Source organism: Vulpes lagopus, chromosome 6, assembly GCF_018345385.1.
Source record: "Vulpes lagopus strain Blue_001 chromosome 6, ASM1834538v1, whole genome shotgun sequence".
In the NCBI taxonomy this organism is placed as follows: domain Eukaryota; kingdom Metazoa; phylum Chordata; class Mammalia; order Carnivora; family Canidae; genus Vulpes; species Vulpes lagopus.
This window is the reverse complement of record NC_054829.1, coordinates 12,248,590-12,273,186: the sequence shown is the minus strand read 5'-3', so window position 1 is coordinate 12,273,186 and position 24,597 is coordinate 12,248,590. Positions and strand designations below refer to the sequence as shown.

General features: G+C 46.9%; 1 protein-coding gene across 1 annotated transcript in view; it reads left to right on the top strand.

Annotated features, from left to right (window-relative positions):
* The first annotated feature begins 803 nt into the window (after positions 1–803).
* Positions 804–24,597, top strand: part of KCNK13 (potassium two pore domain channel subfamily K member 13) — a 95,685-nt gene continuing 71,891 nt past the window's right edge. Inside the window, exon 1 of the mRNA XM_041758891.1 lies at positions 804–1,187. Within this exon, the coding sequence (XP_041614825.1) occupies positions 854–1,187 (334 nt within the window). The 5' untranslated portion in view covers positions 804–853. The remainder of the gene's footprint in view (positions 1,188–24,597) is intronic.

The following is a 24,597-nucleotide window of genomic DNA, read 5'->3' as shown; positions in this document are numbered from 1 at the left end:
CCTGGAAGGCGAGGGCCTGGGGAGGGGGAGCCCGGCCGCGGGTCCGGTGCGGTGGGGGCAGGCAAGCGCCCTGCGCCGCGTCCTGGCAGCACAATCTCCGGAGCGCACGCCCCGGCGGAGACCGACCTCTCCTCGGCCGCCGCTCCCGGAGGACGCGCCGCGCACCCGCCCCGCGCACCCGCCCCGCGCAGGACCCGAGGCCCTGGGCGCTCCGGTTGGGGCAAGGCCGGGGAGGCGGCCCGGCGGGGAGGCCCCCAAGTCGCCTCGTTCCAACGCTCACGCCTGCGTCGCTTTCTCCTCCAGCCGGTCGGGGCGCGCCCGCCCGGGACCCGCTCGCGTCCCCGCGCCCCCAGCCGGGCGGGTGACCCCGGGGGCCCGAGGCTGCGCGCCGGGCGCACCGCACCGCCGACCCACGTGGCCGCAGCGGCCGCGCCTGCCCCGGGGCGCCCCGCGCCCGCTCGCCGTCGGCGGCGCGCGAGCCGCGGGTCCGAGCCCCGAGCCCCGAGCCCGAGCCCGAGCCCGAGCCCGCCCGCCGCCTGCCCCCTTCCGCGGCCGGAAGACCCGCGCTCGGGGGCGACCTCGAGTCCGCCCCAATCTTGCGCCGAGGACGCGCCACGCCCCCTCCCCGATCTGAGCGGAGCCGGGAGGGCAGCGGCGGCCCCGTGCGTGGACGACTCGGGGCGGGGGCGGGGGGCGGGGCGGGACGGCGGCACGAGGAGGATTTGAAAGCGCGAGGCGAGGCGGCGGCGCGGGGAGCGAGCGGCCTGGTCATGGGCGAGGCGGCCGTCGGGCGTCCGGGGGCGGGCTGAGCGGCGGCCCCGAGGGCGGGGGGAGGGGGGCGGGGGGCCGGGCCATGGCCGGCCGGGGCTGCGGCTGCGGCGCGGGCCACCTGAACGAGGACAACGCGCGCTTCCTGCTGCTCGCCGCGCTCATCGTGCTCTACCTGCTGGGCGGCGCCGCCGTCTTCTCGGCGCTGGAGCTGGCGCACGAGCGCCAGGCCAAGCAGCGCTGGGAGGAGCGTCTGGCCAACTTCAGCCGCCGCCACAACCTGAGCCGCGACGAGCTGCGCGGCTTCCTCCGCCACTACGAGGAGGCCACGGAGGCCGGCATCCGCGTGGACAGCGCCCGCCCGCGCTGGGACTTCACCGGCGCCTTCTACTTCGTGGGCACCGTCGTGTCCACCATAGGTGAGTGCGCGCGCCCCGCGCCCCCCGCCCCCCGCCCCGGCCGCCGGGCCGCGAGCCTCCGAGCTCCGCCCCATCAACAGGTGGAGCTGCCTCCCCGCTGCTCGGGCCGCCGCCCCGGGGCGCCCGCGTGCGCACCCCTGCAGCTAGCCCCAGGCGCCCGCCCGCCCGGGAACGCAGTCCTGGGGCGGGGGGGGGGCTTCATTGAGCCTTAAAATCGCTCTCGAGGATTTTCCATCCAGGTAAGGAGACGGACCTGGGGTTCCTGAAACTTTAGGGAGAAAGCTTACCAACTGGAACGGGAACCTATAAACGTGCATTGACTTAGCCCCGTGCAGGAGGCAACGGCGAGAGGGCGAGGCGCGAATGTTAAGACTGACTGTGACGTCAGCCGTACAAGAGACAAGAATCCGATGGAACAGCAAATGGGAAGGGGGGGCAAAAGGGCTAAAGAGAATGGAAACCGTCTCCCACCAGGAAGAAAGCAGGGGGTGACCTTTGGGTTGAAGAGTGACTGCTAGGTATGGCTTGGGAACTAGAGTGTGCTGCACTCTAGAGCAGGAGAGATTTTCATTTAGGGGTGCCCCCCCCCTCCAGCTACCTGGTGTATATGGAATGGGGAACAGAAGGTTAGGTCGGTCTCCCGGCTTAGGGCATGATGGGGGACCCTTACTGCCAAACTAAGGAGCTAAGGCTTACCTAGAGGAATGGGGGGCCACGGAGAGTTTTTGATCAAGAGTGTGGCCCCGCCGCAGTCGATGATAGCTTTATTTGCAGCAGAAGGAAAATGTTGGGAGTCTTTGTGCTTCACCTCTAATGACTGTTTCCCTCTGAAGCATGATCAAGTGGGAAGGGGGTTGGGGAAGGTGCTGCTGTGGAGATTCGTAGGGAAGGAAAGAGCTGAAGCAGAGGAGGGGCTTTGAAGGACGACCCCCAAAGGGAGTAGCTGCCGAGAGGGAGTAGCTGCCCAGTGCCAGAGCCCAGGCAGTGCAACAGGCCCGCAGGGCACAGCGGGTTGGGAGGAGAGCTTGTCAGGGAGGCAGGGTGACAAGGCAAACTTGCTTGAAGCTCCCACGCATGGCTGTCTTAGGTTGACAGTCTGCCAGGAGAGTGATTAGTCCAGAAAGATTTCCCAAGGTTAGTCTAGGAGCCGGAGGCTTCAGCTGCAGAGTAGGAGGCAGCGCAGGGAGGACTGGTCCCATTAGGGACACACGGGCTCTGTCTGAAGCACTTGTGCCACCCCCCATCCATCCAGGTCCCTGCCCACCCACAGGCCCTTATGGCCTCCCAGTTACAGAAGCGCTCTTCCTGCTGATTAGAGCTCCAGGCCGGAGAGGGATGGGGGCCGAGGGGGGGGCGGGGGTAAAGCCCATCACTGTTCTCCCTCCCAGCCCACAGTCTCTGCTGGGCTATCTCCACAGAATTCCCTCCACCCCACCCCTACCCCACACTGTGTCAACTCCTTTGTCTCCAAAGATGGTTCTAGAATTGCTGTGTAGGGAGGACTTAGGGCGAACAGCCTATTGGAGAAGCGCTGCTGTGGAGCTGACCTTGACCCTGTATCTGCATCGCGCTCCCTCTACAGTGTTTCTATTCAGACTGATGATTCACTTGGGGTTGGTCTTGGTGGGAGATTTGGGGAGCTGAATCCACTCCCCCAGCACAAGCCACCCCTTGGTACTCCCCACGGACGTGGAGGCAGGAAGGAGCAGCTTGTATGTGTGGACTGGGGAATGTTGGTGCCTTGGGAATGGAGAACGCCTCGGGTGGGGGGCGGCGGGCAGGTAGGAACAGGGGCTTTGGAGGCGGGACTGTATTAATGCAGCCTGTTGGAGAGGAAGGAATCCTGGACCCACAGTCTGGAGGTGGGGCTACTGGTCCTGGCTCTGTAGCTTGGGCAGGTTTCTCAACCCTTCTCACCTGAGATGCCTACAAGGTGGCCACCTTGGCCTTGGCGCATATTAGCTGTTCGGTAAATATTAGCTCCGTCTCCTGCCCACTCCCTCCCCCTGAGCCTGCTCCTCCTGCAGGGTTCTCGAGGTATAATGAGCTCATGTAAGTGAATGTTCTTTACAAAGTACAAAGCACAGGCTTATTTTTACTTTCCCAATTCTAACATTTCCTTCTAAATTGTTTCATTAATTGCTGTTGTAATTATGGCACTCACTCCCCTTTATTAGGATACATATTAGGCACATACTGTGATTATTATGTGAATATGCGATGCAGCTAATTACTGTGTTACATCTACACTTAATTTCGATCGACACAACTCTGTGAGGTAGGTATGATTATCCTCATTTTATAGACGAAGCTAAAGCTTCACGTTCTTTGTAAAATAACGTAAAAAGAAGAAAAAAAAGGAAGCCATCTGCAGTGACATCACCCCAGATTAATCATTGTTAACACGTTGGTACATTTCTTTCTATTCTTTTTTCCTGTGCATACACACACATACATATGTATTTTTTAAAAATTGGGATCATCTTCAATAAACCTTGCATTTTGTATTTTAGGTGTAACAGGTACATGATGTTTCTTGTCTAAAATAGTTCCGCTGTGCTTTATTCTTCAAAGACTTTGAAGTAATAGACGACAAGAAAGCATCTGGTAAAACAATGGAAAAAATGTGAATAAAACTTCAGAACCAGGGACACCTGGGTGGCTCAGTGGTTGAGCGTCTGCCTTTGGCTCAGGTCATGATCCCAGGGTCCTGGGATTGAGCCCCACATCAGGCTCCCATCAGAGAGCCTGCTTATCCCTCTGCCTATGTCTCTGTCTCTCTCTCTCTGTGTCTCTCATGAATAAATAAATAAAATCTTTAAAAAACAACAACTTCAGAACCAGGGAAAAGAAGAACAGAAATGTGGAAAGCAAATGGACCTAGGAAGTTGCTAGAGAGGAGCTCTGTCTTTGTTTAGGTCCCCTTAGAAGCAGACCCTGTGCTGAGAATTTGAGTTGATTGGCAGGTGCAAGAGATGCAGGCAAGTGCAGGACTGATACAGAAAGGGAAGTAAGTCATCACAGGGTCTGCTATTAGGGAGGATCCATAGTGAGCGACTGGTACTTAGTCCCAAGTGGAGGCTTGAAGCAACACAAAGCTCATGACCCAGAATTATCCCCAGGTAAGGAGGCTGGGGTGTTTATACACCCACAGCTGTCAGGAGTTGGTTCAAAGCTGCTTGGAGAGCAGGAGAAGCACGAGGATAATTTTCAGGTACAGATTTCCCCTGCCACCCAAAAGTAGAGTGTTTCTATGGAAGCTTTCATAAACTGAAATGGCATGTAAGATGAACCAAGTACCATCTCCTGAAAGTAAAAATCCTCAGATTTATTTCCATTAGCAATTGCACATACTAGTGTAGGTCTTTCATAAAAGCAAAGTGGCATAAAGCAAACTCACAGATAACGGGGTAAATCTGTACTTCTGGCCTGGTTTTGTTTGTTTGACTGTTTTTTCCATGGACAGCCCAAGGGCAGTCCTCTGGCAAAGATACAAACACACTGGCCATCCGAAGTCAGGCGGGAGTGCCCAGAAATGGTAAAGGGGATCCCAAGGCGTGTGGCAGGGTATCCACAATGACTAGTCAGGCTTGAAATTTGGTTGTAAGCTCCATGGCAGAGTCAGGACCCATACTAGAATTCTTATTATCAGGGAAAAAGGGGAGCATCCACTCCCATCTATCCCAGTTTCTAATCCTCAAAAAAGTTTCCCCTTGGGATTTTGCGTAGGCAGCATTGGATAGAAGAGTGGGCCAGGTTCACAAACATTTTCCTGAAAATGCAATTGAGTATTTCATGCACCTATTGTCTGAGATCTTTGATTGAAAAATTGGAGCAGAACTAAATTCTACCCCCAAACTAATAATACGCTATATGTGAACTAACTTGAATGTAAATAAAATTCTTAAAAAAATAAAAGAGCAGAATGAAAAGCAGTTTGGCAGTTTCTCAAAAGGCTAAACAGAGAGCTACCATATGACCCAGCAATTTCATTCTTAGGGCACAGATTCAAAAGAAAGCAGATACTCAGATATAGTGCACCCTGTTTGTTGCAGTGTTACGATAGCCAAGAGGTGGAAACGACCCAAGTGTTCATCAGCAGATGGGTGGGTGAACACAAGGTACGATGGAATACCACTGAACCATAAAAAGAATTTTGATATATGGATGCACCTTGAAAACATCATACTTAATGAAATAAGCCAGACAGAAGGACACATATCATGTAATTCCACTTTTATGAGGTACCTAGAATAGGTAAATTCCAGAGGAATGGAAGGTAGAACAGAAGTTACCAGAGGCTGGGGGAAGAGTGGAAAGGGTTGTTTTATAGGTATGGCTTTTTGTTGGGGATAAAAAAAAAAAAAAAAGCCTTGCATGAGGATAGTGGTGATGGTTAAACAACAGAGTGAATGTATTTAATGTCATTGAATCATACACTTATGAATGGTTATGATGGTACATATTATGGCAATTTTGCCACAACTTAAAAAAGAGCAGAATATTGAAACACAACTCAGAGATGCTGATTCTGAAAGAGGCTGGTGGTCAGAGTGAAGCAAGAATAAATGTGAAGTACTCAGAGAAGTAGGTTGATAGCACATCCTGTAAATAATCGTCTATAAATATCTTTCTTCTCAAAGAGGCTTTTGTTAGGAGTTGGTTTCTGTATTTGCCTGTGTATTTATAACTCACCTTCTCTCCCAAAAGGACTTGAGGTCATTTGCATGTGATATGGTCGGGGTAGACTTAGGCTTTAGGTCACCCCAAATCTCAGGAGCTTAACACATCGGAGGCTTACGTCGTACTCATACCAAGCTTGCTGTGGGTGGGTGATGACTCCCCAAGGCGGTTGTCTCCTTTGTTGGCTCAGTATTCAGGCGTCTTTTTTATTGCATCTCCTCTTCATCAGCTCATGCTTCCAGGATTGCTCCAGAAGGGGAGGCGGGGTGGGAAGTGTACAGTACCAGCAATTCAGCGGCGACCACCTGGAAGTGACACAAGTCACCTCCACACACACTCCATTGGCCCAATCAAGTCACGTGACCACACCCCACTTCAAGGACATGGGGAACCACACTGCTCCCCTAAGTCCAAAAGTGGATAAGACTCGATATTGGTGAACAGCTCAGATGCCTACTACACACATTCATATGTGCAGTGCATCGGAAATGGACAGTGATGGATTTAAGACACTGGGGAGATGAGAAAACATGAGTAGAATAGTTCAATTAAGCCATGTAATGGTTTTTGCTTGTGTTCTTTTTTAAATTTTTAAATTATTTTTTTAAAGTAGGCTTCGCGCCCTATGATCCAGACCTGTGGGCGCAATCAAGAGTCAGGTCCTTGACTGACTGAGCCATCCAGGCACACCCCTAGCCACGTATTGTTAATACACAGAGGTTTAGGTCAAAAGGACCTACATAAGCGCCAGAAGTAAGCCCCACACTTGGCTCTGAGTTTTCAGTTGTTAAAGAGGCAAAGACAACCATTAAATGGTCCCTCTTATCCAGGCTGCCTCTTTGGAAAACACCCAACGTTTTCAGACTCGAATAAAAATTTTCCTACAGATTGTTATGAATGGGAGTACGTAACATGATGAGTAATCTTCTCCACCGCGTCTAGCCCATAAATGTGAAAGAGAACCATGCACTCCTGCATAGCACCGCATCCCTCGGTGCGAGGCGCAATACGGTAAGAGCCCCTCTGCCAGAGCTGGAAACCATGCAGGACAGGCATTCGGCTCCCAGTGGTGTGGCCCAGTAAGGACGTTTAGAATTCTCAACTGGCAGTTCCCAAGCATCAGTGTCTACAAGAGCTCACTTGAGGGGAGTATGGTGCTTGTTAAAATGTAGGTATTTGGGCTCCACCTTTCAGAGATCCTGATGCAGTCCATCTGCATTTTAACAGGTGGCTCTGAGGCACACTCAAGACATGTCTGATGGGAGTGGGTTGGGTTGAAGACAGACACTGCCCATGGAGATCCTTGGTGTTCAAAGAGTGGTTGGTGATTCAGTGGTATCCGGATCTTGCTAGACATGTGGACTCTCAGACCAACCCCAGAGCAACTGAATTAGAACCTGTTCTTTAACAAAAACACCCAGGCGAATCATAGGCACACTAAAGTCATTTTGTGATGTTGCCGGTGAGGGGCCCCCTGTGCTCTAGACCATAGACAACCTGGTGGTGGCCAGGCTGGAATGGAGAGGAGGTGAGATGGGCTCATCCTTTGCCCTGGTGGACCTCCTCACCAGCAGGTGGTTAAGTACGCAAGGAGCACGTTGACTTAGCCAAGAGCAGCTTATCCAGATGCAGGGATACCCTGGGACTGGGCTGACAAGGACAGCATGGCTTGTGCGCATCTGAGAGGGCTCATGCCAAGCCCCACCTCCATGGTGTAACCTTCAAGGTGGGTTTCCAGATTGCAGCAACGATTGTGTTCATTTTAATTAAACAGAAATGATTATGTTGGCACCCCTTTTTGGCCTTGGGTGTGGCTTGTGATTAGCACTTGTGCAGCAAGATTCTTATAAAATAGAATAGAATTCTCTAAGACCCAAGGCCTTGTGGGGCTCAGGAGCTGGGCTGATGATATATGATTTGGCCTGGTCAGTGTGCAAATCTTTGTGGTGCTGAGTTGGATATTGGTTTTGGAATCTGTTTTGTCCTACATGGGAACAAAGTTGAGGGAAGAACTTATGAAATCGGATTATAACAGGTTCAAGCAAAATATTGGGAATCACCATTCTGCAGTACAAAGTTCTAAACCGATGTCCTGAACAGACATTGAGAAAGAATAAAGACATCTCATGAGTACACTGATGGGTATCACATGGGCCTCATACATGTGTCAAGATTTAAAATCACACACTGACTGGGCACTTTATATTTTACAGAGCATTCGTGCGCAAATCTTACAAGGTAGGAAGAGAAGTTATTCATCTATTTTGCAGATAAGGAAACTGAGACAGAAAAGCATAGTTACCTTACTCAGGATGATATAGCTGAGGACTTACTCAGCTATAAAGTGGCCAAGTCGAGATTAGAGCCAGGTTTTGTTTTGTTTACTGTCTGACGATCAAAGAAATACATATTCATTTGAGAAGACTGGAAATATATGGGAAAGCATAAATAGGAAAGTAGAGTCACCCATAGTGCCACCATCCAACAAGAATCACTGTTAATAGTTTGGTGTATCGTGTTATATTGTCCCTAAAATGCTATTTCAGTGAATCTCAGATGCTTCATTATTTTATGTACCATTAAGAAAGAAAAGAATGCTGCCAATTAAATTTTGACATGCTAGCCCTTGGGATGGAAATGTGTGATCATCCCAATTTCCAAGATATGGAAACATGTTGGGGGAAAAGTACATCTTAAAGTCACAGAAAGAGATCATATTTTGTATCTGTTTTCCAAGGAACCATGATACCGTGAGCATATGTTGTAATTAGGTAAAAATAATCTCAGAATTTCCTTGATTTATACTCTAGTTGATTGGTTTTAAATACTTATTTAAAAATATAGTTTGGGGCGCCTGGGTGGCTCAGTCAGTTCAGCTGGCTCAGGTCGTGATCCCGGGGTCCTGGGATCAAGCCCCACCTCCAGGTCCCTGCTCATCAGGGAGTCTGCTTCTTCCTCTGCTCCTCCCCACTCCTCATACTTGAGCGTGCTCTCTTGCATTCTTCAAAATAGTCCCTCCCCCCACTCCTCATCCCCTGCATTAGATTTTAAGGATTTGGGCCTTTTGTCCTGTCTGAGCCATCCTTTCCCTGCATTTTCGTTTGTCTATTCGGCACTTATTAGATTTAGAAACACTTTTAATTTCTGTGCACTTTTGTATTGCTGTCTTTTCCTTGCCACATCTTCCATGGTTTGTGCTTAGAAAATAACTTTACATCCAGATCTTATAAGAACGCTGATTTCTGTTGAGTATTTTTCCAAGTGCTCCACACCCACTGTCATAGCAGTAGCTTTTAAAACTCTTCACCGTATTGTCTCGTGTGAACAATGATGGTGCCTTTGGAGGTTATATTTAAGGAGCCATGGCATGTGGCCATGGGGAGGGAGGCAGCTTGAAGAGTGGCTGGTAGGCATTTGTATTCACCCAGGGTCAGGTGGCGGAGGCCGTCTCTTTTGGGATCTAGCTTCTAAAATTTCATGAGGAAGCTCACAGTGTCCATCCTGTGAACCTTGGGTTTGTTCAATTATTTGTTTCCTTCTTGGAAAGTTTCAGTATCTTGAAAGTAAGGTTCCCCCGCAGGACATCCCTCTCCTCTCCACGGTCCAGCACGCTAGCAAGTGCACATCATTAAATTCTTCTATTATGAAATATGATGCTTTCCCCTTCTTTTATCCTAAATTCTATCCTGTTCTCTCCCCACCCCCTCCCCAATACCTTTCTCCATGAGGAGAGATATATTTGGCATGAATGTAACCCAAATAATTCTTGCACCCCTTGGGGCGCTAGGGCTGGTGCTCTGTTCAAAGGAGCACCATCCATTAGCCCAAAGTGACAAAAAAGTAAATGTGACTTTTGCTTCCTTGCCTCTAAAGAATCTTAGAGGAATGTCCTTTCACATCTCCTAGTCTCACATATCTAAGAGGCGTTCTGGAGCCTCTTATCTCAAATCCCCTCAGTCCGTCTGCCCCTCTGCGCACCCCGTCACCACCCCCATCTCCCCCTGTTCCGTCGTCACAAGTGACCTGTCCTCCCAACCTGTTGTAGCTTTTTCTTGTTCTCTCCTGTTCCCTGGTTTCTGCAGGGAAGGACAGCCCTGGGGACTGGCCCAGCAAGTGGCAGTCCTGCCCTTTAGGAGACTGGACAAAAGAGCAGTGCAAGATTATGGTCATTGTCCTGGGGACACTGTCAGCCTGCTAAAGGAGGACACGACCGTGTCCAGACCCAAAAGCACATAGCCCACTGAGGACATTGGGGCAGTCGGTGTCTCCATCACCAAGCTGTCCTCCCTCCAGCCTCCAGCCTCTGGCCTTCTGCCTCCTTCTGTTCAGTTTATCTGAATTGCTAGACATCATATCACTTTTCCGAAATGGTGCACCCTTAAAGGCATTGCCCTGTGTCTTCCTTTGGCCTGAGAGCCATTTTTTTAAAATTATTTATTTATTTATTAGAGAGAGATTGAGAGCGAGCGTGAGCAGGAGCAGGGTGAGGAATGGAGGGAGAGAGAAAAGCAGACTCCCTGCTGAGTGGGGAGCCAGATGCAGGGTAGGGGACAGGGGCTGTGATCCCAGAACCCTGGGATCATGAGCTGAAGGCAGATGCTTCACTGACTGAGCCACCCAGATGTTTCTAGAGAGCCAATTTTGGAAGCCTAAATGCTCAGATTCTGTTGGCCCCATTCTCCCATCAACCCCTGGCATCTCTTCTATTGGTCACCTGTCCTTACAAGGAAACCGTGTGGTCAGTGAACCCAGGGGTCGGGTCCTGAGTGAAATGAGTGTAACCCGGGGTGTGGGATATTGCGCACAGGGAGGCCCGTGCTCCCATGGGGATTCAGATTCCAACTGCAAAATGGTATCGGAATAGCCAGACAGGTCTGATGCTGGCTTCACTCATGAGTTTGAGCCTCCCAGGTCAAATCTTGACCATCCATGAACTCCGGCTCTTTCCTTGTGGGAGCGAGAAAGGCAAGAAGCTCTTAACCCTTCTTAGCCAGTGGCGACATCCAGATTTTTACAGTTCACTCTAGTGCTTCTTTGTGCAGGAAGCTTGGTCAGCAGCCGCAGTGAACTCGCACATTAGGCATTTTATTATGCACCCACTAATTCCTAAAAGGACCTTGGGGCGCTTATATTCCCTAAACTCCTCCAAGCCTCATGTCTACCCTTAGGTGTCATGACCTGTCAGTACATAGTGTTCAGTTTGTTTCTTTCCTTTTACATGATTTCCTATACACTTTGTCAGGAATAGCTTGTGCTCCTATTAATGTAGCATGGTTTGTTTAATTACCCCAACATTGTTGGATTTGAGGTTATAGTTATATATGTTTTTATTCTTGTTTTATAATAAGATTTACAAAATGCATTGAGTGATTGCCATGGGCTAAACACGGTATCTCTCTTTATATATGTTTATTTCTTATTAGAGCCCCATGAGGGTGATTACCCTCATGTGGGGGAGCAGGATCGTGGGGCTCCTGAGCACTTCCGGGCAGTGTCTGAAGTTACCCAGCTAGAAGGAGCCCGGAGGTTCCCTTCAATGCTTTCCCTTTGAACCGCTACTGCTTTGCCACGTCTTCCTTTGGGGTCTTTGTTGTGGGAAGAATTGCCAGGTGAAGGGCTTGTGACCTCTTTTTTCAGATGCGGTGGTTCTTGGGGTCACCCAAGGGGACAGAAACGTCTGGCTAGCAGAATCTCAGGGAACGTTTGTGATGCTGTAGTATCTGCGGTTCCTTGGGTAAAAGGTTTGGGTAACGTCCTGCCTGCCACCCAGGGGCCCATTGCACACGGACACCTGTGTCCCCCACCCCGTTGCAGTATCTCACAGTTCTTCCAAACTTACAACCTCCTTCCCATCACCCTGACAACTGAGGTGCCTAGAAGGTGCCGGCCCCCAGGACTTTCACCTCCAGCTCCAACCTATTTGATCCGAAGTCACTTCCTGACTCTGCCTTGTGAGCTCTTGGCCTGGTCACACCGAGGTTTTGTGTGTCTTGAGTCTTCCCTCGTGTCACTCATCTGATGCAGATCACGAGGCATTGATCTTACAGATCAACCAAGGCAGTGGTTTTCCAGCTGCGCTCCAAGTAGCCCATGAGGTTCTTTGTGGGATCTTAAAAGCTTTCCTGAGGTCCTGAGTTTTTATCTCTGTTATATGTATTTATTTATACATGCCCCAAAATATTTATCTTGTTCTGCTGTCTTTTTATTGACTATTACATTTTTTGGCATGTAGAAAAGATCTTTATGTAGCCAAATACGCTCGTTTTTACTGGCAATTTTTTCTACTTTTTTTTTTTTTTTCATCAAGCTGAGTCCTCTCTGTGGTGGAGATAAATATTCTCATCCATTCTTTGTTTAGCTCTAACTCATCTCAAATGTTATTCAGAAAGATTGCTTTTTAAATGGTTTTGTGTGGTTGGCTATATAATTATGATTTGATTTATTTCTAAAATTATCACATAATGATTTGAGAATGTGCATTTTTCCAGAATCCTCTTTTCTGTTTTGAGTGTTTCTTTGTATCCCAGTATCTGTATATATTTCAGCTGGTTTTTCTCTTATGTTACAGAATCTTGGAGCAGGAGGGAACATCAGCCCCGAACACCCTCCAAACCTAGTAAATGCACCCAGAATAATGTTTGGGTGCATGTGTCAGGGCATATAAATTCAGAATTATTGATGGCATCAATTGCATAACTTTTGTTATATTATGAATAATACCTTTGTTTACCTCTTAAAGCTTGATATACTAACCTCTATTTTTAAACATAGATATGAGCAAGGGTCTGCCTTGTGTTGGTGGATATCTGCTGACGTTTAGACCAGTTCTTTAGTTATAATTTTCAATATGTATTTTTTAAGCCAACCCACTTAATACATTTTGTATTTTTCTTTTAAAACCAATTTTAGATTTTTCCCTCCTTAGGGGAATTTGGCACATTTGGTATTTGGTCTCTATGTAATATTCTTTTTTGTTCTGCATTCCTCTCGTGTTTCTGTTCCCTTTTCTATGCCATACCTTCTATTACGGTGGGTTGGCTATTCTCTTTGCCACTTCAGGTGTGATCAGAATGAAATCTTATCTAAACTTCCTGGGGATAAAAACTATTTCTGCCATTATTTTTCATGGTTGTAAATAAAATTAAGACCCTTTCCTGTGACTGATAGTAAGTCTGCGTGCATGGGTTCAGCTCCATTTCCTCCAATGGCCCTGACTCCCCGGTCCCTTGTTGTTGCATCATGTTCTCTGGAAACACTTTTTAACATTACATTTTTTTCACCTTGGAACCTGCCTTGTGTCATCACCTTTGATTGCTGAGAGCACACCCACCAATGCCATACGCTTTATCTCTAATCATCTTCAGTGTGTCTCTTTCTGGTACCTTCCTCTTCATTTCCAGTCCAGTTTTTCTTCTCCTGCCACTGGACCTTTAGGCTTTGGATGGTAGTTTATTCTACACCATTGTATTTTCTTTTTTTTTTTTAAGATTATTTTTTTAATTTTTACTTTTTTTTATTTTTAAGAATTTGTTTATTCATGAGAGACATGGAGAGAGAGAGGGGTAGAGACACAGACAGGCAGAGGGAGAAGCAGGCTCCACGCAGGGAGCCTGATGTGGGACTTGATCCTGAGACTCCAGGATCACGCCCTGAGCAGAAGGCAGATGCTCCGCAGCTGAGCCCCCCAGGTGTCCCTGTATTGTGTTTCATGTCACAGAATGATGCGCTTGCCGCAGGGTCAGTGAGGGGGTCACGGGGCCTTGACTGGTCACAGGGCAGGAGCTGGGGGGAGCGCCTGCGCTCAGACACTGGGCAGGAGGTGCAGCGGGGCAGCGTCCAGGCTCCTCCCCATGGGGTCTGGAGGCCAACACAGTGAAGACACAAGAGGCCAACAAAGGGCAGGTGGGAGGCCTTGGGGGACAGCCTGCAGCGAACCTCAGAACCCAGGACTGAGTGCCTCTTTGCCTCAAACGGGAAATGCAGGGGAATGTGGGGAGGGCAGGGTGCAGGGGGGCATCTGAGGTAGGCAGGGAGCAGAACCTGCGGTGTAGTTGGCCAGCAGGAGGGGGGCGTCCTTCAGGGCTGGCAGGGGCCGCTGCTGCCCCAGAGCCTGGCTGGCCAGGCTCCCCTGCATCCCCCCTCCCTCCCCCCTCCCTCCCCTTTCCCTTCCTTCTTCCCTCCTCTCTCCCTCCCTCCTCCCTCCCTCCCCTTTCCCTTCCTTCTTCCCTCCTCCCTCCCCTCCCTGCTCCCTCCCCTTTCCCTTCCTTCTTCCCTCCTCCCTCCCTCCCTCCTCCCTCTCCTCCCTGCTCCCTCCCCTTTCCCTCCTCCCTTCCTCCCTCCTCCCTTCCCTTTCCCTTCCCTTCTCCCTTCCTCCTCCCTCCTCTTTCCCTCCTCCCTCCCTTCCCCTCCTCCCTCCTTCCATCCCTCCTTCCTTCTCTTCCCTGAGGTTGTTCATGGTGTTAGCCTCCGAAAGAAAGACCACAACGCCCATGACAGGGGACGTTTAATTTTTTATTTCTTGTTAAACTCAGCTCGTTGATCAAGTTGGCTCTCTGACAAAAACAAACATTTAACGAAACGAGAAGGTAACATCCTGGTGGTCTGTTACCTGAGACATCCCCCACAGGCAGGTTGGATCTGTGGGTGACATGGTGTCACCAGGTGTCATTTTGTCCATCTGTCTTGGCCTCTCATTTTTCTTAGGAGGCTCAGTCTAGGGGGCCAGCCCTGGAGCGGGGAGGGTGGCCCCGGCAGTGTCACATCGGCATGGTCCTGCGCCCAGGGGCTCACAGAGAAAGGCCCCGTTTCCAGAGCCCCAGCCCAGAGCTCTGCAGGGCCCTGGTGGGTTCATGTGACAAATTCTGAGCCAGAGCCGAGGGCAGAGCCCAGGCCTGTGCGTGGTGCAGGGGCAGCGGGGGCAGCAGGGGCTGCGGGGCGCAGCTGGCCTGCCAGGAAGGGAAGGGGACTGATTCCCCCAATTCCCACCTTTTGAGTGGATGGGGATGTGGGCGGAAGGACCGGCCCAGGCGCGAAGCAGGTGTAGCAGCCTGGGGCAGGGCCGGGAGGCCCAAGCTGTGCCTTGAACAACCCGACCTCAGGGAGCCTTTGGGACCCTGGAAGGGAAACTGTGCAGTAACCACTTGGGGTGTGGAAGGGTGGGGGGGGGGGGGTGGGAGCCTGGAGCGCAGGAGACAGGTGAGGACTAGGGATTCTAACATCACCAGTAAAACTCACCCTGTGGGGGCAGGGGGCAGGTGGTCAGACTTTGATGTTTGCAGCCACCATCCCTTTAACGACAGTCACTGTGACAGCCAGGCCACATTTCTACGTCTGTGCATCCCCGGCCCCAGGGCCCCCCCACCTTGCCCCCTTGCCCCCCGCTCTCCCCAGTATCTAAAATGTCCTGTTCTGGGGCCCCTGGGAGGCTCAGTGGTGAAGCGTCTGCCTTGGGCTCAGGTCGTGATCCCAGAGTCCCAGGATCGAGTCCCGCATCGGGCTCCCCTCGGGGAGCCTGTTTCTCCCTCTGCCTGTGTCTCTGCTTCTCTCTCTGTGTCGTTCATGGATAAAGAAATACAATCTTTAAAAATATAAATAAATAATATAAAATGTCCTGTTCTGTGTTGCCCCCCCATCAGCTCCACCCCCACCCAGAAGCCCTGCGCTGCCGGGCTCCTTAACAACTCCTAGCAGCATCTCTCCACCTGTCACTGGGCCATATCAAGCTGGGTCTGTCCTGTGTGTTCTCAGGTATCCCTGATCTCAGGGTAGAGCCCCCACTCGTGATAACCAAAGCTGTCTCCAGCCATCACTAAATGCCTGGGGGCATTAAAATCCAACAACTGCCTTAACAGGAGCAGGAAAACAGAGATTCTGTGAGTTTTATTTCCACGAGCTTGCAGGATGGGCAGACACAGGGTGCTGGGTCCCTAGAGAGGAGGGAGTCGGACCTGGGTTCCAGAAGGTGAAAGTTCAAAAGGATTTCCATGAATAGGGAGTTCCAGACCAAAGACAACATTTTGAAACACAGGAGGGTGGTTTTTTTTTTTTGAGTGTTTACCCCTATGCCTGCCTCACCTACATACCCACACCCCACCTTTTAATGGCATTATTAACTGCAGGGTGTCTTTTTTCTCTTTTTTTACAAAATTTTTTTCCATTTTTAAAAATTCTTCAAGTAATACATGCATATTTAAAATTTCAAATTATGCCAAGTATTTTTTTTCAAGATTTGTTTATTTAAGAGAGAGAAAACACAAGTGGAGGGGAGAGGAGAGGGAGAGGGAGAAACAGATACCTCGCTGAGCCAGGAGCCCAATGCGGGCTGGATGCAGGGACCCAGGGACCTTGAGATCATGACCTGTGCTGAAAGCTGACGCTTAACCAACTGAGCCACACAGGAGCCCCTACTCCAAGTATTTAAAGTGAAAAACCAAAATCTGCTTTTACTTTCCTGTCTTACTCTCCAGAGGTAGAGTAAGACTGCTTTTTATACTTATTGGTGATCCTTTTTTTTTTTATAACAAATTTGTTGAGCTGAAATTCACATACCATAAAATTCACCTATTTAAAGCGTACAGTTCAGTGGTTTTAGGTATCTCACAGAGTTTCATAACTGTCGTCGCAATTTTAGGACATTTCATCATCCCAGAAAGAAACCCCCGTACTCATCACCCCCACCCTGCCCTCAGCCCTGGGCAGCCACAATCTACCTCTATCTCTATAGATTTGCCTGTTCCGAACATTTTTTATAAGCAGAATGATAATATGTGGCCTCATAGTTCTTAAATGAACTAAATCTTTCATTTGGTATGTTTTCAAGTTGGCCACATAATATGCATCAATACTTCATCTTATTGCCAAATAATATTCTATGATATGTATGTGCCACGTTTTACCTCTCAGTTAATCAGTTGGGTATTTTCATGTTTCCGCTCTTGTGTATAATGCTGTACAATGATGAATAAGTGTACGGGTTTTTGTGTGGACGTATGTTTTCATTTATCTTGGGTATATGCCCAGGTTTGGAATTGCTAATAGAATGGCGTATAGAAACTGTATTCTTTTTTAAAAATATGTTTTTTATTTATTTATTTGAGAGAGAGAACAGAGGCAGAGGGAGAAGCAGAGTCCCCACTGAACAGGGATCCCGATGTCGAACTGGATCCAGGATCCCAGGATCACGCCCTGAGCTGAAGGCAGACGCTCAACAACTGAGCCACCCAGCCCTCCCATTTTTGTTTTTTTTTTAAAGATTTTATTTTTAAGTAATCTCTATACCCACCATGGGACTTGAACTCACAAGCCCGAGATCAAGAGTCATATGCTCCATGGATGGACCCAGCCAGGCATCCCTCAGTCATCATTTTTATTATTGAGTTATAAGTGTTCTTTATAGAACACTCCTGGAGCCGAGTCCTTCATCAGATATGTGATTTGTGAATATTGTCCTCCTCTCTGTGGGTTGTCTTTTCACTTTCTTCATGGTGTCTTGAGAAGCACAGAAGTTTAAGAAATTTTTGTCAAGTCCAACTTATCAGTTTTACCTTTTGTTGCTGATGTTTTCTATCTACTAAGAAACCACTGCCTCATCCAGCGTCACAAAGATTCATAGCCATGTTTTCTTTTAAGATTTTGTAGTTTTGTTCTTACATTTAGGTGGTCAAATCCATTTTGAGTTAATTTTTGTTTATAGTGTGAAATATGGGTCCAACTTTAATTCTTTTGTATATGGATATCCATTTCCAGCAACATTATTTTTTGAGAAGACTATCTTTCCCTCATTGAATTGTTGGCAGCCTTGTCAAAAATCAGTTAACCATAAATGGGAAGGTTGATTTCTGAATTCTCAGCTCTATTCCACTAATCTTCATGTCTGTCCTTATGCTGTCCTTATGCAGACAGGACCTCACTGTCTAGATTACCCTAGCTTTGTAGTAAATTTTGAAATCAGGAAGTGTGAGTCTTTCGACATTGTTCTTTCTTTTTTTTCCAAGATTGTTTGGCTATTATGAGTCCCTTGAATATCCAGATAAATTTTAAGATCAGTTTGTCAGTTTCTGCAAAGAAGCCTTGCAATGAATCTATAGAACCATGGGGGAATATTGCCATCTTAAAAATATCAAGTATTCCAATCCAGGAACATGGGGTCATTTAATTTTCTTGCAACAATATTTTATAATTTTCCAGGTATAAGTTTTTCACTTCTTTTGTTAAACTGATTCCTAAGTATTTAGCACTATTGACAGTGAGACTTCATTCCAAGTGTATAGAATACACAATTTTGTAGAGTGATCTCATATCCTGTGACCTTGCTGCACTCATGTATAAGTTTTAATAGTTTTTTAGAGGATTCCTTAGAACTTTCTATATCCAAGATCCTATTGTCTATGAATAGAGATAGTTTTAATTCTCCCTTTCTGATCTGGATGCCTTTCCTTTCTATTGTTTCCGGCTTGGCTGGAATCTCCAGCACAGTGTTGCATAAAAGTGCTGACAGTAGACATCCTTGCGTTCGTCCTGATCTTAGGGGGAACATTTTAGGCTTTCACCATTACATATGATGTTAGTTCTGGTATATTTGTTGGTAGGATGACCTTTATCAGATTGAGGAAGTTCCTTTGCTTTCCTAGTTTACTGAGTGTTTTTATCACAAATGGGTGTTAGATTTTTGTCACATACTTTCTCTGCACCTGAGATGATCATTTGGTTTTATCTTTTCTGCTGTTGATATTATCATATTGAATTAATACATTCTTAGGTATTAAGCCAACCTTGGATTCCAGCAATAAATCCCATTTGGTTGTTTTCATATGTTGCTGTATTTGGTTTGCTGGTATTTTGTTAAAGATTTTTGCATCAATATGCAAAAAAGATACCTATTTTCTTCTTCATTGTGATATCTCCATCGTATTTTCATATCAGGATAATCTTGGCCTATATAGAATGTGTTGAAAAGTGTTCAACTATGATTCTTACATATCTTTCTACAGTTTCCCCAGATGTACAAATATGGTGTGGATGTTCAGTGATCTAACTCATCCTCTTATTGCAGGACATGTAATTTATTACTAAGTATTTGCTAGTACAACAGCTCTACAAGGCATATTTTCTATTTTAAATATGTATAGGAACTGCCAAATTTTGGACAGTCTTTAAATTTAAATATCCTCTTAAGTAGTTTGCAAGAACAACTAGCATGTACTGTAGTCTTCCTCAGTACTGAACTAAACACTCTAGATACATAATCTCCCATCCTATGAAGATGTGCTATTATTTTCCTCATTCTTTGGATGAGAAAACTGAAGCATGGAGAGTTAAACAATTTGCCTAAAGCCACACAACTAGGAAGTGTTGGGACTTTGATTTGAATTTTGTTCAGCTGTGATTTAAATTTTGGAGAAGTCAGCATGACTGACATTTTCAGAATTCTAGTGAAAACTGAAATAAAACCCTTGTCTCTGGTTCTGTATTTTTTTTTAGAAATTTTATTTATTTATTCATGAGAGACAGAGAGAGAGAGAAAGGCAGAGACATAGGCAGAGGGAGAAGCAGGTTCCCTGCAGGAAGCCTGATATGGGATTCCATCCCAGGACTCTGGGACCACTCCCTGAGCCCCCCAGGTGCCCCCTAGTTCTGGAATTCTTTTTTTATCATTAATGGATTTGCATTTGATGTTACCAATGAATATTTCCTGCAAGCTATCATTTTGAAGAAGTTGGGTTGCCAGGCTGTATGGTAAGGGAGACATTGGAATATCCCATTCTAGGTTTGAACAATGTCTTCTCCCTTCTTATCCCCCCAGAACCACACCCAGCACCCATGCCATATCAAACATAAAATTCAGTTTAGTCCAGTCGAAATTCATTGAGTCCCTACCATGTTCAACCTGACTGTGGGGGTTCTCTAACTTGGGACCATGGATAAAATTCAGAGGGTCTGTACATTTGGATGGGAAAATCATTCCGTCTTTATGGTTACTAACCTTTAACTCGGCAACTTTTAGCACTTCCTTTAATAACAAATGCAGGCAGCAGCCCAGAGCTCAGATGAGCAGCCTGGGTGGCCTGGTCTCCTGGAGAAATCAGATGTATTCCTCTCCCTTTGGGTGCAGCAGATACCTCCCCAGCCCCCTCACCCTTACTTCAAAATCATGGTGGTTGTTAGACACCTTCTTGTTGTTGTTTACTAAACTCTTGTTTAGTAAAGAAGTACATGGGCTGTATCATACGCACGTTTCCCAGTTTAATCGCCGTGTTTGAATATGGTTGCTTTTGTAATCCTATGCATGGTATTTCATTCATTTAAAAAATCGTTCTGAGAAGGGAACCATAGTTTTCCCCCAGACTGCCAAAGGCTTCACATAACAAAAAACAGGAATTGAGAACCAGACCGAGGTGAAGTTTATTTTGAATGAAGAGAAAAGGGGAACCTGTAACTGCGGTCATCCCTGCTCCTTGTGTGATGAGTGAAGGGCTTTAATCCACTTGTGGTTGTTTGAACATGGACTCGGACACTTGTGTTGCTCAGTCACCCTGCATCATCTCAGCTTTTCCCAATGATTCAAAAAACCCTCCAGGATGTTGCTAGGTCTTGAGGTTCATTGTATAGAGCGCAAATGACCCCTCACCCCCCAGGGCAGTGGGGAAGAAGCATTTAGAAATGTCCTATTTAGGGGCACCTGGGTGGCTCAGTGGTTGAGTGTTTCTGCCCTTGGCTCAGATCATGATCCTGCATCAAGTCCTGCATTGGGCTCCCCGCAGGGAGCCTGCTTCTCCCTCTGCCTATGTCTCTGCCTCTCTCTGTGGGTCTATCATGAATAAATAAATAAAATCTTTAAATCTTAAAAAAAAAAAGAAATGTCTTATTAGAGTGCTCTTTTTATAGGGTGGTGGACTTGGTTCAGAGATGCCTCCCCATATCTTTGTCTCTGTGTGTTCAGAACTGCTGAGGATGTTCCTCTGACTCTTAGCCCACACTTCCCCTGTGGTTGAAGAGGCATATGTACTCTTTGTTCTAAATACTGGTCTTGAACTATATAATACTTCCTCATGGTTATTTAACACTACTTCTTGCTTAATATTTAAATTAGAAGTTGCAATTTTGGCCAAAGACACCATGGGCTGTTTGACCTGCAGATGTTAATGTGCTGGTTAATGTTTAACAATCAGCCTAAAACAAGCAAAACCCTGATTTGTAGGATTTGCCTATTTTTATGGTACAGATATTCCCCCAGATGGCTGGTTTCAAGCTATGAACATGAAGCCAAGAGAGAAAACATGTGCTAATCGACTCTTGTGAGCCTGTACCAGCCAGTTCCAGGATAGGGTGTTTGAGAAAATGTGATTTCATCGTCAAATTTTAAAACTAGATTTCTAGTAAAAAAGAAGAAAAAATCTTGATTTCTGAATTCTCTTGGAAAGCGGCTATGCCAGGCCACAACCCCTATACTTCAACCACTCACTGAAGATGAGCTATGGATGCTGCTCTTGGTGACCCCACTGGTCCCCTGGTCCCACCCCACTTAGGCTGAATGTCACCTGCCATTCATCACTGTGTTTGACTTCTTTTCTTTCCCTCTCTATAAGTGTTGAGGTTCATCTTGTGTTTTTGAGATTTTAAGAACCAAGTGATCCCATCACCTGGCTTTTTATCAAAAAAGATTTGTGAAGTTGAGTCCTCTATGATATGTATATTTTTAATTGCTTCTAGTTCGATCGCAGGACAGCCAGTCACATCTCTTCTGATGGGGTGCATGAAGTTTTTATTCCATTTTTGTTTGATTTCCCTCTGGTCATCTCAAATCAGTAGGCAAAAGAGCTTTTTTTCTCCTTAGCATATTTGATAAATGAGAATTGAACCAGAAAAGCCTGAACTTTGTGACCGACTAAAGGTTTTCCTATGGGAAATTAAGATCCATTAACTGGAAATGGTGAAAAGTGACAAGTTCAGAGGAAGCCCAGCTGAGTAATTAAAAATTACTGTCAAGCCCTGTACAGTAGGCAGTTGACACAGCAGAGCATAAGAAAAATAGCATCTCTGAGGTCTTGCTGGATACTGTCCATGTTGATTTTGGATCATGCCTCAGTGTCTGGGGGAAAATTGCTCTTAAACCTGGAATGTAGAACGTCTAGAGATGTCAGCCGTGCCAGAGTGATTGTACCATAAGTACCTCATTATTTGTGGGTATTAAGGGACCCATAAAAGGTGTTGGACATTTTAACACCCTGTTCTTGGGTAGGGTGGAGTGCTTCTGCGGGTGATTTAGGGAGAGTCTTGGAGTTTCCAGTGCCAGGGGAATATGGAAATTCCATCAGAAAGGCAGTGGGGTTAAGAATTGCATTATGCATGTACTTGCTTAAACATTGACAAGAGTGTTATTTACAAATAAAATCTATTTCATGTTGGAAAAGGGAGCTCCAGTTTTTGAGGCTATTAACCCAGTGGAATGTTTTTAATGTCTCCTCTCTGTAAAAACCCTCTCTGTTCTTATAAGCTGATGTGTGTTTGGGGGCAGATAGGGACCCGATGCTAAATGACATCCCTCCATTCAAGTTCTTCTTTCCAACGATTTGTACTAAATGAAGAGAGGAGAGGATCTTTGATTAATGGAGCTTATTAAACACAGATGCAATAAAGCCACAGTTAAGAGGAAGGATAAATACTGAGGTTTGCAGGAAGAAGAGAAGGAAACATGGTGGACAGATGTCAAAGGGAGCGTTTTGAAGTAGCAGGAGAACCTGCGAGTGAGTAAAGTAGGATGCAAGATATAGAAGACAAGCACTTCATTTCTTTGCCTTTGAAAAAGCATCTTATTGCTCTGCAACAGGAGGAAGAGACCCAACAGGCACCATTTATTAGGGACCTACTTTGCACCAGGTGCTGAATCTCCTCTGGGCACTGGGCACATACTCCAAGTAGATGCCCCAATTATAATACGTTTGTTGATGCCTTTAGTCCTCCAGGCACTGTACTTAGTGCAGACTCATGTAATCCTGCCATTTGAGCCTCCCTCTGAGAGAGATGATGGTGTCCCCATTTCACAGATGAAGAAACAGAGACTTAGCGGACTTGGTCCTCACCCCCCCCCGCCCCCCAGGCAGCAGAAGGAGGAGCGGGTCCATCTGGCTTTTTCCTAGAAAAGCCCATGCTTCTTCTAGACTGCCGTGCCACCTTCACAAGCATCAGATTGTACTGTCAACTAATTAATTAGTTAGTTAGTTGAACATAACACTCCCCCAAAACATAATGTAGAATCGCTGTTGTTTGCCAAGCACTGATGAAGAAAAATTTATTCAAAATAATGTCAGTGAAGATAGATTCAGGTCCCTTTCCACTTGATTTTATTCTTCCATGATAGTTTGTTGTTGTTGTTGTTGTTGTTGTTAATAGAAACTGTTGCCATGCCCCAGTTTCTCATGGCCAGCTCTGCATTTTCAACAAATCAAGGGTGAGTCAGGGAGAATGGCAGCTGCTTAAAATGCTCCATTCCAGGGAACCCTGGAGTGGGCCAGTGTGCCCAGCCTAAACCAGATGTGGTATGAATATTGCTAATGGGCTGAGGGGCCCTGTGGAGAGAGGCCCGGAGTGGGGTTGTTTGAGGTTTCCATTCTCTGTCTCCCATCCGCCGGTGGAAAACATTATGTGCTGTCTAGCTCTGTAGGATCGGATCTCTCCCATCCTTCCTCCCAGAAGACTCCATGGCCTCCTTGCCAGGGGTGGGGACTGATGGCAAATCTTCATTAATGGAACTCTGAGAGATAGTCCTAAATCTTTCTTGCTATTTTGAATGTGTTTATTCTATAACTGAATTAGTACTTGGCTTTTAGAAATACTGATTTATTACCTGAATGGCTTGGCTGTCCTGGGATTTGTTTTAATAGGATTCAGTGGGTGCCACTTTCTTCTCTGACTTCTTTCTCTCATTACATCAGATCTCCTAACTTCTGCTTCAGCCCTCACACTATGCAAAAGGGTGGGGAACCTCCCAGGTCTTTGAGTCTTGCTGCCTACATGGAACCATGAGCCCCATGCCTTTCTCACTTCTGTGTGTCTGCACTTTGCCCAGTGCTGGCACACAGTAGGCCCTCGGTAAATGTTGGTCAAGTAGATTAATAAATGGAAACTATCTACCATGCGCTTTGACCATGATGTCCTCATACCCTTCCTCCATTACCACTAGATGAGAACGAGGCATTCATATGACCTCCCAAAATGACTGTTCTGACAGCTGGAGAGTAACAATCATAGCACTGTATCATTGTCACTCAACTGAATCACCCAGGTGAAGCAAGTACAAAGTGTCTTATCTCGATAATAAAATTGATTCTTTTTTTTTTTTTTGAATCTGTGAAAGGAAACACCATTAGACTGTTGAGTTCTTGCCTAACTTGCTTCCTTTTCCTGTGACTTAACAAGTTGGAATCCTCTTCCCAAGTCAGCTGGAAGGAGGCAGGACGCGGTTCACATTGCACGTGCGCTACAGCATCGTCGGGTTAAGCATCCCAATTGGAGATGCTGTGCTTCATTATCAAGTATTTTTCTATAAGTTGAAGTTTTGTCTAGAAATGTGTTTGTCCCAAACCTGTGGTTGAGTTAACCGTTTTGGTGGAAGCATTTAAATTAATTATGTCTTATAGGGGTATTTATCATGTATCAAGATTTATTATGGTATCATGATGAGAATTTTAAGCCTAGAGGGGCACCTGGGTGACTCAGTGGTTGAGCGTCT